Source organism: Biomphalaria glabrata, chromosome 1 (genome assembly GCF_947242115.1).
Source record: "Biomphalaria glabrata chromosome 1, xgBioGlab47.1, whole genome shotgun sequence".
NCBI classification, from domain to species: domain Eukaryota; kingdom Metazoa; phylum Mollusca; class Gastropoda; family Planorbidae; genus Biomphalaria; species Biomphalaria glabrata.
Window position 1 is genome coordinate 56,705,335 of NC_074711.1, and position 17,861 is coordinate 56,723,195.

The window sequence follows — 17,861 nt, forward strand, 5'->3', positions numbered from 1 at the left end:
TACTTGTGGTTATCAACTAACTTATTGTACATTTGTTACACAAAGGTTATGTTAACATACTTCAAAAGCCCTACAGAGTTTTGGGTTACACAGAAGGATTATTTAATGGAATTTATGGAGTTGATGACAGAGGTTACCAAGGTCAGTAAGCTATTGTGTTGAAGATAATAAATAAATATTTATTCTCCTATAAGTATTGTAGAATTCATTAAAGATAGAATTTGTACAGAGATTGTTGAACATATCTTGTAGTTCTCTTTTATAATTACAGTTTTAAGAATGGAAAGTCAGGTTTATATGTTTCTATTCTGTGTAGGGTTGTTCACAACATTATTGTATGTAATTACCTTTTCCCTTTCAATTTGCCTAAATCTTGCCTTTTTAAAAAGTGAGCTAATAACAAGCTAATTGGTTAGAACATTTTTCAGGCATTGTGATTTTCAGAGTATTTACATTGAATTCTAAAGATTCATAGAGTTGAAAAATGTAGTTTGCTTTTTTGTTTGTGTTATTGTAATGTTGTGGTCATGATAGAATTGTTGTACCAATATATAGGCATATTTCTTTTGATACTTTCTGTTAATGCAAAGTTACAGTTACATATTTATTATCTTTTTTACAATTATGAGGTAATTTGAGTTGACCCAACTTGTACTTGTTGGGGAGAGTAAAGGTGTTAGTTATACTGATTCTTATTCCTGTTAACTAGCCACAAGAATAGGTTGACTTTACCTACATAACCTCAAAGAAATCGGGCATGAGATTTTTAAAAGTAGTAACAGGGTATTTTTTTTCAATTATTTATTGGATGTAATGAACCCTTGAATAAATATGAAATGTTGGTGCATCTGTTTTGTCAATAATTGACTGTTACTAAAACTATTAAAAAATATTGAAAAAAAGAGAGATATAAAGCAACTCAGGACAGCTCTTGTAAACCTTAACATCAACAGCAAGGAAACTGTTGTTCAATGAATTAGAAGGCAATGAAAATGCAGACATACTGGCCAAAGATGGAAGAACGAAGAAACAAATGAAAATCCCTCAATACCCAGAAGAAATGCTGAAAATAATAAGAGTGTAGAATAAATGAAAATTGAACCATCTCACATCCCAATTACAAGAAAAAGGACACCTATTATAAGCTATCTCGACATGACCAACGCATAATTTTTCGACTCAGAACCGGACATACCGGAATGAGACAACATATGTTACAGAAGCTTAAAGTCTGTACTAGTGAAACATGCCCTTGTAGAGCATCACCAGAGAATGCTGACCATGTCCTACAAAGCTGCATACTATATCAAGAGGCCCGAACAAGACTTTGGCCCCAAAAACCTTCCTATGGAAGAAAAACTATATGGAGAACTGCCTTATCTGGAAATCACTGCGCGGTTCATCTCAGATTATACGGTTACTGATCTGAACCTTCCGATGTGTAAAATTAGAATGAAAAAGAATAAGAAGATTGAAAAAAGGAGGGGTATTTGATTTTGTATACTTCTAAATGCAAGAGCTACTAAAGATTCTAATTAGTTTAGTCAGTTGACAGTTTAATATTTATACTATATGATGAAGCATTTTAAGGCTGCGCTTTTCTGAAATGCTAATTTGTAAATAAATGACTATAAAAATGTATTCACAGGCACTGGAACAAGAAACCACCAGTAATGTAATTCAACCCCGTCTTGGATCTATTTATGGGTCAAAGTTTGAAGGTGAATGGAGCAGGGTCAGAGTGGATGAAATCGATGATGAGGAAGTTACAGTCTATTACATAGATTTTGGAAATTCTGAAAGAGTTCAGATCAGCAACTTGCGTCAGTTAACTCCAAAAATGATAGTCTTACCACCTCAGGTAGCCATTCAATTATATAGAATGTTGATTCAGCTCTTGACTAGTATGCATATAAATATATAATGTTTTAAATGTTTGTTTTCAATAGTCATTTTTTGCTTGTAGGCAGTTGCATGCACTTTGAGCAAGATAATACCTAAGAGATGTCCAGAAGTGACTGCTACTGTACAGGATATTTTTGGTGCACCAATGAGTAAATTTTTTGACTGTCATGTGGTAGATAAAGTGGATCATATTCATGAAGTTAATATTAGCATTGATGGTGGTAAGTAATATTGCTATTATTTTTACTTGTGTATTAACTTTCTCTCCTTATTGACAATACCAATCTTTCATTTGACTGCCTTCTTTCAGCCAAATTTACAATATTATCATTGATGCTTAAAAAGTCAGTTTTGTTTTCATTCTTCCCAAAATGTTTTTAACTGCTTCGAATTTAATTTTGAATAGTTTCCCTTTTGGAAAACATTAACTCATTGAGTGTGGTGTTTTTTTTTTTTTAAAAAAAAGCTACTTTTTTGGAAAAAAAAAGAAAATGTTCCAAACATGCCTAAAACAAAAATTTATTATTCTAGTACCAATGAAGCTATAGTAACATATGTGGTATCAAAGTAAAGGTAAATGAATGGAGAATGTGAAAATGTTAACATCTTTCTATTTAAATATAAGATACAAATTATAATCTAAATAATATGACCCTCAAAAAAAAAATGGATGCCAGCTTTAGAACTTCTGAGACCTAAATATAGATTTTGATCTTTGCATTACTGTTGAAACATCATATTAGACTATTGACATCTTTTTCAAAAAGAAATGTGATAAAACAGTCAATAAAAAATGATGAATCACTTATTATATTATTATTTTTACATGGCTTTTTAGTTAGAAAAGGGAAAAAAATTTGCACTATTTCTACCAATAACAATAGATACTAGTACTAAATCTATCAATCAAATGTACTCAGATATTATGTACATTTGAATCAATGGGATATAGATCTAGATTTATCTTCTTTTTATTTGCCTAGAACATCTTACATTCTAATACTAGACCAGTGCAAGACATAGGCTAGCGAGAGATCAAAGCATAAATCTCTAACTAGCTGAAGGACAATAAAAATTCTAATTCATTATACCTAAGATTTAGACCTAGATCATAATTACTATTCCTTTGTAATAAATTATGGATCTAGAATAGTTTTATATTTCACTTTTATTTAGTAGTAAACCTTTTGGAGTACTTACAAGACAGAGTGCAACTTGAACCTGTATAAGTAGGCCTATAGTCATGATGATGATTTTTACTGATAAACAATACTAAATAACAATTGCTACAAAACAAACCAAGAAAAAGCCCAGCATGGTGGATGAATATTGGATTTAGATCTACCATTTTTGTTGGTTGTTTTCATTTATCTTAGGCTTAGATCTATAGGGATCTACCCAGGTGTAAAGATAAAAGCATAGATCTAGTCAACCTTTTATCTACATTCCAGACCTAGCCTAAGCCTAAGGACAATACTAGATCTAAATGCTAATAATGTCCAAGTCTGTTTCATCCTATGCTAAATGTAGATCAAGATCTAAATCTTCATTATTACTATTCATAGAAGTATAAATAGAACAATTATAAAGCTTCTTCAGTTGTAAAAATTGTGGGTGTGTCTTGGACAAGCATAGCCATGTCCATGATGTTGTAGATTTTTACAGATAAACAATACTAAAAAAAAAAAATAAAATGGGCAAATAATGCTCACAGTGGATGATTATTTGATGTAGATCTAGATCTACCATTTCCTTTCTTTTTATTTATCATAAGCTTAGATCTAGAGATAAAAGCTTAGATCTAGTCAATCTCGATCTACACTCTACACCTAGCCTACTGACAATAATAGATTTAGATCTAAATACTAATAATATAGATATAAATACGCTAAATTTAGACTTACCTGGATCTAATCTATATATCTAGATCAAATTCTTCATTATTACTATTTATTTGTGATAAATGTTAGAATGATTATAAAGTTTCTTCAGTAGTAAACATTGTGGGTGTGTCTTGGACTGGCGTAGTCATGGCGACGTTTTTTTACATCGTAAAAAAAGTAAAAATAAATGTCTAAATAAAGCCAAAAGCTTCTAATTTCTATGTAAACAAAGGATGAAGAACTCTTTTATAAAGTAAAAATAGTTCCACTATTGTTAGTTAAAAAGTTTAATTTAAAAATGCAACGAAACAAAGGTAGGGTATGAACGTCTATGGGATAGACGTTCCGTGCATTTAGGGGCAGTCAGACCGTCTATGGGATAGACGCTCCGCACTCATTAAAATTTTTGTTCATTTTCCACTCGTGAGGAGCTTTTGATCCCCAGGTGGTGGATAGGGGAATGCCCTCCAGATATGGTGGGTACCGGGGAAATAAAATACCCGGGGTGGACCAAAATCAAACCTGCTGCCTTGCAGGAAGTGGAGGGATCCACAAAGGCTAGGGCACCTTACCCGAAAATAAAGGCAGCTATCCAGAGAGCTGAAAGAGGCAGCCCCCCAGATGGTTATGCACAGGGCTAACAACTCTGTCATATAAAAAAATACTGTTACGAAAGCTTATACACACAAGAAAACCCGGACAGATCTCAACGGAAAACGACCTAGGCCTGGAAAAGGACATGATTTTTGTTTTGCGACATGGAACATGCTAAGCCTTTACAGAGCAGGTGTGCTAGACCAACTTACTGAAGTGTTAAAGAGATATAGGATACCCCTTGTAGCCCTACAGGAAATCAGGTGGAGAGACTCTGACAGTCTCTTATCTTATATAATACAGATGTTACTTCAAAAAAGAAGATGATTACGTCCTACGCGTCATGCATTTAGTCATGCATATTAACCAATGACTTAAATTCTGCCAAGTCACTGGTTTTCCTGGCTAGCTCAGGCAACCCATTCCATGCTCTAATAGCACTAGGGAAGAAGGAGTATTTATACAAATTTGTCCTAGCATATGGGACGAGTAATGTGCCTTTATCTTTGTGTCTTTCAGAGTATTTTATTAAATTTTGTTTTTGTATTTGAAGATTATGGTTCAATGTTTTATGTATAATTGCTACTTTACTTTTGAGTCTTCTGTCCTGAAGGCTTTCTAAATATAGTGATTTTACTAAAGGTGTTACTCTAGTCAAATGTGAATATTTGTTTGTTATGAATCTCACTGCTCTATTTTGTGTCTGTTCCAGTTTCTTAATGTTTTCTTGAGTTGAGGGGTCCTAAACGGAGGATGCATATTCTATTATTGGCCTAACCAAGGTTAAATAACATTTTAGTTTTATGTTCTTATTTGATTTATAGAAATTTCTTTTAATAAATCCTAATGCTTTGTTTGATTTTTTTGTAGTTTCATCAATATGTGGATTCCATGACAGTTTTTCATTTATTATAACACCTAGGTATTTTGCGTTTTTAGTCTGTGTTACTGGTTTGCCATGAATAAGATAAGTGGAATTAATTTGTTTTAGTTTTTTTGTTACTCTTAACAACTGACATTTTTCTGGGTGGAAAGACATGCTCCAATTTGATTCCCATTTCTGTAATTCATCTAATTCTCTTTGTAAAATATCTGTGTCTTGTGTTGTTTTTATTGTTCTATATATTATGCAATCGTCTGCAAATAATCTGACTTTTGTTCCTGAAGTAATGCAATTTGGTAAATCATTTATGTAAATTAAAAATAGTAGTGGACCCAAGACTGTTCCTTGAGGTACACCTGAGTTTACTGTTATCTGTGTTGATTTAGAGCCATTTATTATTACAGTTTGTTCTCTCCCTATCAGAAAATCTTTAATCCACTGATGCAGTGGACCATTAATGCAGAAATATTTTAATTTTTTAAGCAAACTATGGTGGTGAACTTTGTCAAAAGCATCTATAGATAGCATAGATAGCATCTATTTCTTCACTATTATCTAAACCTTTTGAAAAATCATCAATTAGTCCTATTCAATTAGTTGTGTTTCACATGATCTATATTTCCTAAAACCATGTTGGTATGGTGTGAGTACATTATGTTTGTCTAAGTGGTTTATGATGTTGCTACATATTATGTGTTCTAGGATTTTACATGTGATGCTGGTAAGTGATACTGGTCTGTAGTTTCCTGGGTCAGATTTTTCTCCTTTTTTAAATAGGGGGGTGACATTAGCTTCTTTCCAGCCCTTTGGTACTCTGCCCTGGTTAAGTGAAGCCTGAAAGAGTATTTTGAACACTGGGGCTAGCTCATTGCTTAGTTCTTTGAGTAATCTAGCTGGAATACCGTCAGGTCCAGACGCTTTATTTGGTTTGGTGTTGGCTAATAGTTTTTGAATTCCATTTTCTTGTACTACTATATCTTCTATGTTGTCTACTTGGTTCAAATTCAGTAATATGTCTTTGTCTCCTGGGGCTGAGAATGCTGATGCAAAGTATTTGTTTAGGATGTTTGCTTTAGTTTCATTATCATTATGTATTATGTTATGTTCATCTTTTAATGGCGCTATGCCTGTTGTTTCCATTTTCTTAGACTTAATGTATGACCATAGGTTTTTGTTGTTATCTTTAGATATTACATTGTTAATGTATTCACTCTGCAGCTGTCTGCTTACTTTTTGGGTTAAGTGTTTAATTTTTATATACTTTTTGTAAACTCTTTCTGCATTAGTTTCTTTAAATTTTCTATATAGGTTTTCCTTCTGTTTACAAAGCTTCTTTCGTCTATTATTAAATCAGCATTTATTTATTTTGTATAATGCTTTTAAGATGGTTTTTAATGAAATTCCAGAGGTCATCGACCGGTTGGTTAATGTCTTTTTCTAATAAGAATGTTTGTTGAAAGTTTAATGCAGCCTGGTTTAGTTGTGTTAGGTTACATTTATTCCAGAGTAAGATTTTTCTCTCTGAACCAAGGAGTATACTATATTTTATAGTGGTGGAAGCACTAACAACTTAGGTACAGGTTTTGCTGTTAAAAAGGAAATGGTAGGTAATGTCATTTGATTTAAACCTGTAAGTGATAGACTCTGCTCAATACTTATGAAAGGAAAATTCTTCAACATATCATTTATCAATGTTCATGCCCCTACTGAAGATGCAGATGATAACAAAAAAGAAGCCTTCTATGATGGACTGGAAAGAATTTATGATGAAGCACCAAAGCATGACATCAAAATAGTCCTAGGAGATTTCACTGCGAAAATTGGAAAGGAACCAGTATTCAGACCAACGATTGACAAAGAAAGCTTACACGAAGAGACCAACAATAATGGCATAAGATTAGTGGATTTCGCATCAGGAAAAGGAATGTCTATCTGCAGTAGAAAATTTCCAACATAAGAATATTCACAAGGTAACCTGGATCTCACCTAATGGCAACACCCAGAATCAAATAGATCATATACTCATAAATAAGAGACATGTAAGTAGTTTCAGAGGAGCAAATGCTGACTCAGACCACCTACTAGTAAAAGCTAAACTTAGACAAAGAATAAGTACCATACACAATTACCAAAGAAAGAGAGCACAGCAATATGATAGTCAAAAACTCACAAAGATCCGCTTGTGGCAGAAACTTATAGAATTGCACTCCAAAAGCAACTAACAACATTAGAAGAGGACAGCGAAAATAACATAAATGAGCATTGGGAAATAATAAAGCATGCTATCAAAAGAATAGCAGAAGAGGTAGTTAGATTTTAACAAAAGAACGAGAGAATGGGATGGTATGATGATGAATGCAGACAAATTATAGAAGAGAAAAACAATGCTCGGATGATAATGCTACAGAGAGAAACCAGAAACACTAGACAGCAATACAATGAAGCAAGAAGAATTGCCACAAAAGTTGTGAGAAAGAAAAAACGGGAATGGGAAAAGTCCAAGATTACTCACATTGAGGAACTAGCAAAGGAGGGAGACATGAGAGAAATGTTTATGAAAATGAAAGATTTAAAGAACAGATTTCAAGCTAGATCACACATGTGTGAGAACAAAGATGGTCAGCTTATTACAGAAAACATCAGGGTCATTGAGAGATGGGCTGAATACTTGAGGAGAATATGAACTGCCACATGGAGGACCAGATCCCTTAGTGAACCCACCAACACTCATTGAAACAAAAGAAATAATTAGGACCATGAAGAATCACAAAAGCACCAGGAGAGGACCAAATTACAGCACAACTAATTAAATATGGAGGGAAAGACTTACATTCCCAAATACACAGACTAATATCAAGAATTTGAGTAGAAATAATACCAACAGAATGGGAAACGGCTCTTATAACCCCTATACACAAAAAAAGGATCCAAGCTAAAGTGCTAAGGTGACTACCAATGTGGTTTCAGACCCAATAAATCCACAAACTATCACATCTTCACACTAAGATGTTTACTTGAAAAATGCCATGAATACAACATACCAATCCACCAACTCTTTATAGACTATAAAATGGCTTATGACAGTATCAGAAGGAAATATCTATATGACACTCTTACAGGATTTTGGAATAACTAACAAGCTGACAAGACTTATACATATGACATTAAACAACTCAAAAAGTAAAGTCATAATACAAGGAGAACACTCACTGGAATTTAGGATTAAACAAGGAGTAACACAAGGTGACTCACTTTCTTGCATGTTTTTCAATTTGACACTGGAGAGAGATTTAAGAAATATACATATAAACACAAGGGGAACTATTACTAACTACTTCAGGAGAAAAAACATGGGTCGACAACCAACAGGGACAATATACAGCCAACCTCTTTAATACCTTGCTTATGCCGATGACATTGCCTTATTGGGTAAAGAAACCTCTGACATTGCTAGAGCCTTCACACAACTAGAAGAAGCATCTCGACCAGCAGGGCTTGAGGTCAATGACAGTAAAACCTAGTACATTGCAATGACAAGAGACAATCAAACAGAGGGACAAAATATCAAAATCAAAGACCACGAATTTGAAAACGTCCAAACTTTCAAATATCTAGGAAGTACAATTGATTTAAATAATGACCTACTAACAGAAATAAAGGAAAGAATAGCAGGAGGCAACAGAGCATTTTATAGCACCCATCATTTACTTAAGAGCAAAACAATTTCAAGGAAAACCAAGAAAATAATAAATAAAACCATAATAAGACCAGCAGCAGTGTATGGAAGTGAGACCTGGACACTGACTAAGACATCTGAAAATTTACTTAATACTCGGGGACGAAAAATTCTTAGGAAAATCTGTGGTGCCATACAGGATTAAACAGGGTGGAGGACACACACTAACCATGAGATATATCAATTGTATGAAGACCCACCAATAGTGACCAAAATAAAAAGAACAGACTACGTTGGGCAGGTCACCTTGAAAGAATGTCAGATAACAGAGGAGCAAAAATCGTAAACTGACAAAAACCAAAAGGCAGGCGACCCAAAGGCAGACCCTGAATGCGATGGATTGATGATGTGGAAGCAGATCTGCAACAGCTTAGGGGTTAGGGCGTTGAGACGAAAGGCCCAGGAGAGATCTGAATGGAAGGATGTGTTGAAGCAGGCCAGAGCCCTCCATGGGCTGTAGTGCCACTGGGATGGATGGATGTTCATTTTCCAAGTTTTTACCTAAAAATGAAGTTTTGAAAGAGTGGGGGCTAAAAAAAGGCTCTATTTTTATATTTTAATTTTTGTGCATGGTGGTGACACAGGATAGTGAGCTCAAGATAATTAATTTATGTTTTATATATATGTTATACATTCAATTTTCTGAAAATATGAATAACCATCATAAAAAATACATTTAGTTCCATTTGAATCACAAATATTGCCTATATCTAATCTTGATCTAGTTCTAAAGAGACTTAATACACAGTCTGTAAGTTTTTTATTTTCAAATTCCATTATTCAAAATAAAATTTTATTTTGGTTTTATAAACATCAATCTGTTTTATATAAAAAGGGTGTGCATTCCTTATAAACATATTCCTATATCAAATATATTTTCATATTCCTATATCAAATGTATTTTCTGATAACAAACAAAAAAGTTATTGAAGTTTAATCATTACAAGGTCTAAATAAATTGAGCGAAATGGATAATTCCGTCAGAATTTTACAAATATTATGGAGAGGGGGAAAATTTTACGTTATTGAAATGTTGAAAATAGGTTTTGCTCCTATTTTGTGGTACACAGATTTTTATTTCAGCACTGATAATTTAAAAAAAAACTATTTGTATTTACCCTACTTACAAAACTAGAGATTAATGCTACAAATTAATTGAAGTTATATTTTCTTGTATTGTAGAGGACCTAGGTAAAAACCTATTGAAACAAGGATTGGCAGAAGAAGCTGAGCTGCAGCCTGAAAGGTTTTTAAAAACATTATTTCAAATATCTTTCTTAGTATGTTCTCATAATCAATTTTCTTTTGAAGCTTTAAATATTATTATTTTTAACAACATATGTTATATTGGGATTTGAAACAAAAAATCCATTTTATCATTTTATTCAGTGTTACTTTAAACCTCTTCATTAGGATCATGGTGTGTGATCTAAAGAGTCAAAAACAGCTGCTTCAAGTTGGGGACAGACTGAAAGTGGTGATCGTCAATGTGGAGTCATCAAGCCAGTTTAGTATCATTAAAACAGAAGCCTATGAAGTCTTGTCAGAGATTTTGAAGCAGCTCAAATCACATTACAGTCATAAAAATCAACCTTACAAGTAATGAAATGATTACGTTTAGCTAAAAATGTTTCCTAGGGTTATGGGCTATCACCAGAAACTAATCTTGAAGTTAGTGCTTGATGTACTGAATTTTTATGTTTTATTGTAGTTTCTTTTGTATAATGTCTTTCTAGCTATAGTGTGCTCAGTTAACTCTGGTCCAATTTCTCTTGTGGATATGTGGGGGGAGGGGCTATCTGGGAGATGTATCTGTGCTGCTATTCGGCACTCAGCAAACACAACTCAGCTCTAGTCTAGTCCCATTTAAACTTAAACCATCCATTGTTAGGTAACCAAGCAGTTTTTGCCAGTCAGCTATACATCCCACAAAATGGTGATGTAACTAAAACCATGTTGAAGTAATTGATGTGCATTCTATTTAAAAAACAAATTCATCTATTTTATATTAGGTAAAACCAACTTATTAGTTCATTTTCTTTTTTTATGCTTGGGTATTATAACAACTCTAGGACTATTATGATTCCCATGCATGATTTGATTAAAAAAGCAAAGCTAGAAAATTCATAGTACACTTTAGAATTCAGCTTGAAATAGTTGCAAATGTATTTTTATTTTGTATTTGTTTGATAGACCTATAAAGGGAGAACTGGTGGTGGCCAGATTTCCTGATGATCCCTGCAGTTTGTATAGATGTGAGGTATTAAATGTTGAGGAAGATTTGTTTCACCTTTTCTGTATTGATTATGGAACTCTGGGAAGTTTGAAATCAGAAATGATTTATCAAGTGAAGCGCTCCAACATTGCTGAGTTTCCAATGCTTGCAATAAGATGCTCTTTATTTGGAATGGAAACATTTGCTGACATTTCTGAGGAGATAAAGAGAAAGGTAATTATTCTCTTTGTTTGTTTTATCCTCCCAATTGGACTGGAGATCTTGTTGATGTGTGTCTGATAAAGAAAGAGACTTTTTCAGTAATATGTTCGCGCTATCAAGCCTGATTTGTCTTGGCCTTCCTTTTCTATCAGATCTGGTTTATTAGTTGGCTTATTTTTTGTTTTGACTTAAATTTGCTTATTGCTATTTCATCAACCATCCTTTCAGTGTCTTTTTTTTCATATATTATCTCAATTAAAACTGTTCTCCTAGCTAAATATTTTTTTATATTTCTTCTATTTAAGCACATAGTTGTTATGGTATAGCTAATATAATTCATGTTGTTGAAGTACAATGTTATTGCAATGTTTTAAGACTTGTCATGGTGGCTATTGTCCTTGATGATCACTATTAGTGGCCCCCCAAAAAAGAAAAAAACACTATTAGTTTTGATTTTGATCTTTCTGTCACATTTAGACATCAAAAACTAGAAAAGCTATTGAAAACCCAACTTCATTATATTTTGAAGATTGCAAAATTTAGGTTCAGTAGCTAATTTTTTTTACTTCTAAAAGCATGTTTATGAAACTAAATATGTAAACCATTTTTTCATAGAAATTCACCGTTTTTAAAACAATATTTAAAAAGACATAAAGTATACACCAATAATACTAATATTGGCCAATCTATATTGAAAAGATTATTTACATTAGATGTTGCCATCGATTTCTTCATTTCTTTGTTCACATGCTAGGCTTTTGCATTTGGTGTGAGTGATGGTTGGTAAATATAGATTTTTTATGGAAGACATATGGAATTGGGGTTATTAATAGTTTGTAGTGCATAGCTTCTGATATTTTTTTTTTTTAAATAACTTAACCTTTTTACCTACATTGTTAACCAAACAATGGACCACAGACTCTCTTTGGTATCTTATTTTAATTTTGGCATTGAGATGACAATATGTCTAGAAAACATTATAAAGATGTTCTTTTGAATGTTTTTTTTTCCAAACATTTGTCTATTTCGTCTATTTAGGAATTTGATGCAGTGATGCAAGAGTTCTGTGATAGTAAAAGATCTATGTCCATGATTGTAAAAAATGTTGAGGTACCACTTGTAGATTTCTGTTCAGAGTCTGGGGTTTGGTTTTCACAGTGTCTGAACAAAAAGCTTCACAAACTCTCTGTAAAAGATCAACCTAAGAAACATATAACACTTCCTTCCAAAAAAGCAACCAGTGTTACTGTTCCCAGCAAAATATCCAAAGGAAATGAGGGACTCAACCTATTGACTGAAGCACTTGTCATGGGAGCTGTTTGCAAAGTCAACATGTGCTACATCGTCTCTACTGGGGAGTTTTATGTAAGGCTGATGTCTAGAGATGCTGCTTTCAAAGACATGATGAAAGAACTTAACAACAGCATCCATAGTGCTCCAGTTGTGATTGCTGCTCAGGTTGGTTCCCTCGTGGCTGTTAAGTACAGTGCGGACGAGCTCTGGTACAGGGGGAAGGTGCAGCGCATCCAAGGCAAAAAGTGTGATGTGACCTTTCTTGACTATGCCAATACAGAGAGTGCTAACTTGGACAGTTTGAGAGAGCTTTCCCCCTCATTGATTGAGCTTCCTGTTCAAGCTATTAGATGTCGACTCAACATAGAATCTCCACCTTCCAAAGAAGAAGAAAACCAGTTCAAAAAAGAGTTTGAGAATGATATACTGCCAATGAGAGCTGTCAAAAACAGCCCTAAAGGCTATATGGTCAACATTACTGTACCTGCTAAAAAACGTCTGGAATTTTTGAGTAACATGAATCTCAAGCTGGTAATTAGATTTTCGTCTATTTTATCCAAATTAGATTTTATTGATTTTTTCAAATTTAATGTGCGATAACTAGTTAGCTTACAAAATTAGTTGGAATTTTTTTTTTTATTTCTCTGAATTAGCTGTCAAAAGATATATGACAATAATGGCAGTTACCTTTTTTAAACAAAGTTCTTTTAACAACCAGACAGTTCAAATAAAATGTAAAATATTATTTTAATAATCCAAAGAAATGGAAATAAGGTTTGATTGCTGCTTAGTGATTTTCAATATTATCTTGACACAGAAGTAATATAGATATTTGTAAAAAAAAACATTCGGACTATATTTCAAGCCTAAGGTTAAGTAAATCTAATCCCTAATACATTAACTCAAAATCAACCAGTTTGAACTTACAAGTAATATGTCCCTAATATTAAGCCTTGTTTGCTTAATACCCCAGCACCAATCCACTCGAGACTTAGTCTAAGAAAACCACACTATAACAAACAGTTTTTTTTTTTGTGACTTAGCATGCAGAATTAGCGATTCAAATGAAATGTACAAATATATTTTCTGTCATTGACAACATTTACATTTTCATGTCATTGTGTATTTCTTTTTCAACAGCCATGTGTGGAGCAGGAAGTCTCAAACTTGAACTTTGAATTAAACAGTGTTGTTAAAGTGGAATGTGTAAAATTGGACAGCCCTTTGAGGTTTCATGTTCAATCTTCAGAGCATTTGCCAGCTCTCATTAAGGCCTCAGAGAAGCTGAACAAACGTCTGAACAGTCAACCTGCACCTTTAAAATCTGTTCAGGTTGGGTGCTATGCTGCTGTCAAAAGTAATTTCAACCACGAAGAAGCTAAATGGCACCGTGTCATTGTAGAAAGTATTAACGAAGACAAGTGTGTTGTGAATTTCCTAGATTATGGTATTTCTGAAGAGACATCTAAGTCCAGCTTAATGACACTCTCATATGAAGACTTAATGCTGCCTGCATGTGCTATAGCATGTAGGCTCAAAGGATGTCAGGCTCACAAGTCTAACTTTGATAGTCCTTTTTCTACCATGGGTCCAAGTTTGGTTAGTATGTTAAAAATAAACACTAATAAAAATTAAATTAATGGAAACATAAAAAAAAGATACTCTTCTAATATATTATATTACTATTGTTCATGTATATATTGTGTATATTATAATTAATCCTTTCTTGCAGATTGATTGTGTCAAAATAGTAGGCAAGGAAGACAACCAATATATTGTTGATGTCTTAGATTGTGTTGGCCAATGTATCAGCAACAAATTCTTGGCAGAAAATTCTTCAAATGATTCAATGGTAATGAAGTTATTTAAATTTCATTTGTTTTTATGGTTTCTGGTCATTTCATCCCCAGTCACTTCATTCCCTGTCATTTCATCCCCTGGTCATTTCATCCCCTGTTATTTTCATCATCTGATCAATTTATCTAACAAATAGTAATTGTAAAAATCATGAAATGAGCAATATTTAATCTATTCATTTTTTATTTGAATAACAAAAAATGTAACACATTAGATAAGAATAAAATTAAAATTAAATGCCATTAAAAACTTTAAAATTTTAACATGTATAAATTTAGAGGTAATGTAAAAAAAGTGTTATCCTGATACGGGTCAAGACAGCCTTTATAAGAAAAAAAAAATTAAACCTTATTTCAAGGCTAAAAATGACGCGCACAATTTCAAGAAAGAGCGATTAAAAAAAAAGTGAAAACATGGTCGTACTTCCACCACACCTTGGCCTTTGATGATAAGTTATCAGCGGAATGGTCATAATTATTCTAATTGCACCTCTATCTCTCAAAAGATTTCCACTACTTGCACCACACCTTGGCCTTTGATGATAAGTTATCGGCGGCATGGTCATAATTATTATAATCACACTTCTATCTCTCAAATGATTTTCACTACTTCCACCAAACCTTGGCTTTTGATCATTACGTCATGCGTAGGATAATATTATAATATTACTTCCTCCACATCCATTAGAAGTGCTATAGCTAAGTACACCCAGATTTACAATATATTATAAGATTTCTCATCAAGATAAAGTGGAAGAGGAAACACTATAAATGCATTAGTAACATGTCAAAAAATATCAAAAAGCATTCTACATAATCATATTTATGTATTAGATGAAAGGAAGAGGAAACACTATAAACGCATTAGTAACATGTCAAAAAATGTCAAAAAAGCATTCTACATAATCATATTTATATATTAGATGAAATGAGGGCTTAAAGTCAAAGCCTTAACAGCACAATTAAACAATGAAAAAAGAAAAATATTTAATTGGGGATGAAATGACCAGTCACCGTTTTTATATACTGGTAATATGCTACTTTAAAAAAAAAATCTCCTTTAATTCTAAGACTTTGTGAGATTATTAATTTTTTAGTATATTGTTTTAATTTCACCCACTAATCAAAGGTTATATGAAAGATCAGCATTATGACATAATTACCAGAACAATGTATTTGTTGTATTATTTGAATAAATTATTATCCTATGAAGTAGCAAAGCAACTATAAATAATCCCCTCATAGAAATGAAATGAATGTCTTGGCATTATCTATGCTCGGTACAAAGGCTGGAATAAAATTTTAGATTTTCAATGTTTCCTATTGCTAAGATATATTATTAAATGTATATATTTTATATAAGATACATTTTTGTATTCACATGTTTTATTCATTTCTGTTAATTTCTTATATTTATCACAAAGAGGCTAAACAATAATGCTAAAAGCCCTATTTTCTAGTATTTCATATTTATATCCTTATGAATTAGAATTTGGCTAGATATGTGGTTTTGGGTCTCAGATTTAATATTAGCTTTGTATTCAGTCCTTTCTAGGAGTAGAATTTTAGAAACTATCACACATTGAGTGCATTTTATAGATATGTCCACATTTGAAAAAAAAATTAAGATGTAGAATTTTCTAAGAAGATATACACATGAATTTATGTTTAAAATTTGATGCTTTTTTTTATATAATAAACAAATAAAAATTTAACACTCAGCCAACTTTTTTATCAATGCAGATCTCAGCTTCCAGTAGTCCAAGAGAAAAACTCCAAAATAAATTGGATCAACAGACACTTCCCGATACAAATCAACTCATTCCAGTGTTTGTCACTCATATCAATTCTTACCATGACCTTTTTGTGTCAGTCAGGCAGGAGAATATCATCTCAGACTTCCTACACCTCATGACAGCTTTGAATCAGGGCATTAAAACTTGTAAACCTCTCAAAAATCCTTCTGTTGGTGGTCTGTGTGCAGCCAAGTTCAGTCAGGATGAAAGCTGGTACAGGGCTCGCCTGATAGACATACTAAACTCCTCCACAGCCATGGTTCAGTTCATAGACTTTGGAAACTGTGAAGAAGTAGCCTTGTCAGAACTGAGGGTACTGAATGCAGAGTTTAGGACCCAGTCAGCACAGGCCATACCTTGCTGCATTTCTGGTTACGAAACTGAGAAGGTCTTGGCCAATATGGAGACATTACAAAAACTAAAAGTTGACCTCCTTGACAAACAGTTGTACTTAAAAGTGGTGAAGAAACTGGAAGACAAATATGTGATCATAGTGGAGAATGAACAAGGTGAATCTGTCGTGAACAAAATGGTATGTTTTATTATTAAAAATGTACTTGAAATATCGATTGTCATATCCCATGACTCTCCTGTCTAGGGAAAAAGGCTTTTAATTGGCAGTCATTATGACACTTGCTATGTAGATTGTATAGTTGTAGGCACACTATAGAGGGAGAGGTTTGATAAATGGTGTGAAAAAAATAATTGTGTGAGTGTTAATCTTCAGAATAGTCTGACAATAAAGGTGATAGATGGACAGTAAATCACAGGTGTTAACATTGTTTTACAGAGTAAGAAATATAAGAGAGATTCTTGTTGAGATTGAGTGAAGGTCGATTGTTTTTGTTCAGCGGACATTCCGTCACAGTCATAATTGATCATGAATTAATACACAAATCAATTATTAGTAATATGAACAATGGACTCACAAGTACTGTAAAGTATTTCATACATCACTTTAGAGATAGCTCATTTTATATAAACTTTTTGATGAAAACACTAATGGCATTAACAGCTGGGTTGATATAGTTAAACATATATAACATTTAAAAAAAAATCTTTTATAAAATGTTTTTTCTTTTTTAGCCCACCACTGGTCATAAATTGACTTTGCCCAAACATTCAGACTTGTTAGTGGAGACTCCAGCTGAAAAGGAATTTCCTGCTATTTTTTGTCATATCAATAGTTTTGATGATTTCTATTGTCAGAGAATTAATCAACAAGGTAAACAGGAGTCCTTTAGCAGAGTTAGCATGTTTCACACAATTTGTATTTTGTTTTTAAAGTAATGAACCTTATTGCCAAGTGACAGGAATGACAATATTCTAACATACCGTTTTTCCAGAAAAGTCTATGACAAATACTAAATGGCAAATATTGTGAAAAATGTACAGAATGTCTTATATAACTTTTTGCTGTGTTAATTTTTTGGATTGCTGCATTTTATGTATGTTACGTTATTGAATGTTTTTAGTCT

General features: G+C 32.9%; 1 protein-coding gene across 4 annotated transcripts in view; it reads left to right on the forward strand.

Moving 5' to 3' along the window:
• The window catches only part of LOC106052281 (tudor domain-containing protein 1-like), a 47,022-nt gene that overhangs the window by 18,229 nt on the left and 10,932 nt on the right, over window positions 1-17,861 (forward strand). For all 4 annotated transcript variants that reach the window (XM_013207604.2, XM_056003707.1, XM_056003723.1 and 1 more), the window contains exons 14-24: window positions 46-141; window positions 1,649-1,861; window positions 1,967-2,126; window positions 10,184-10,247; window positions 10,415-10,600; window positions 11,195-11,450; window positions 12,477-13,262; window positions 13,872-14,330; window positions 14,464-14,583; window positions 16,331-16,915; window positions 17,470-17,608. In XM_013207604.2, the coding sequence (XP_013063058.2) occupies window positions 46-141; window positions 1,649-1,861; window positions 1,967-2,126; window positions 10,184-10,247; window positions 10,415-10,600; window positions 11,195-11,450; window positions 12,477-13,262; window positions 13,872-14,330; window positions 14,464-14,583; window positions 16,331-16,915; window positions 17,470-17,608 (3,064 nt within the window). The remainder of the gene's footprint in view (window positions 1-45; window positions 142-1,648; window positions 1,862-1,966; window positions 2,127-10,183; window positions 10,248-10,414; window positions 10,601-11,194; window positions 11,451-12,476; window positions 13,263-13,871; window positions 14,331-14,463; window positions 14,584-16,330; window positions 16,916-17,469; window positions 17,609-17,861) is intronic.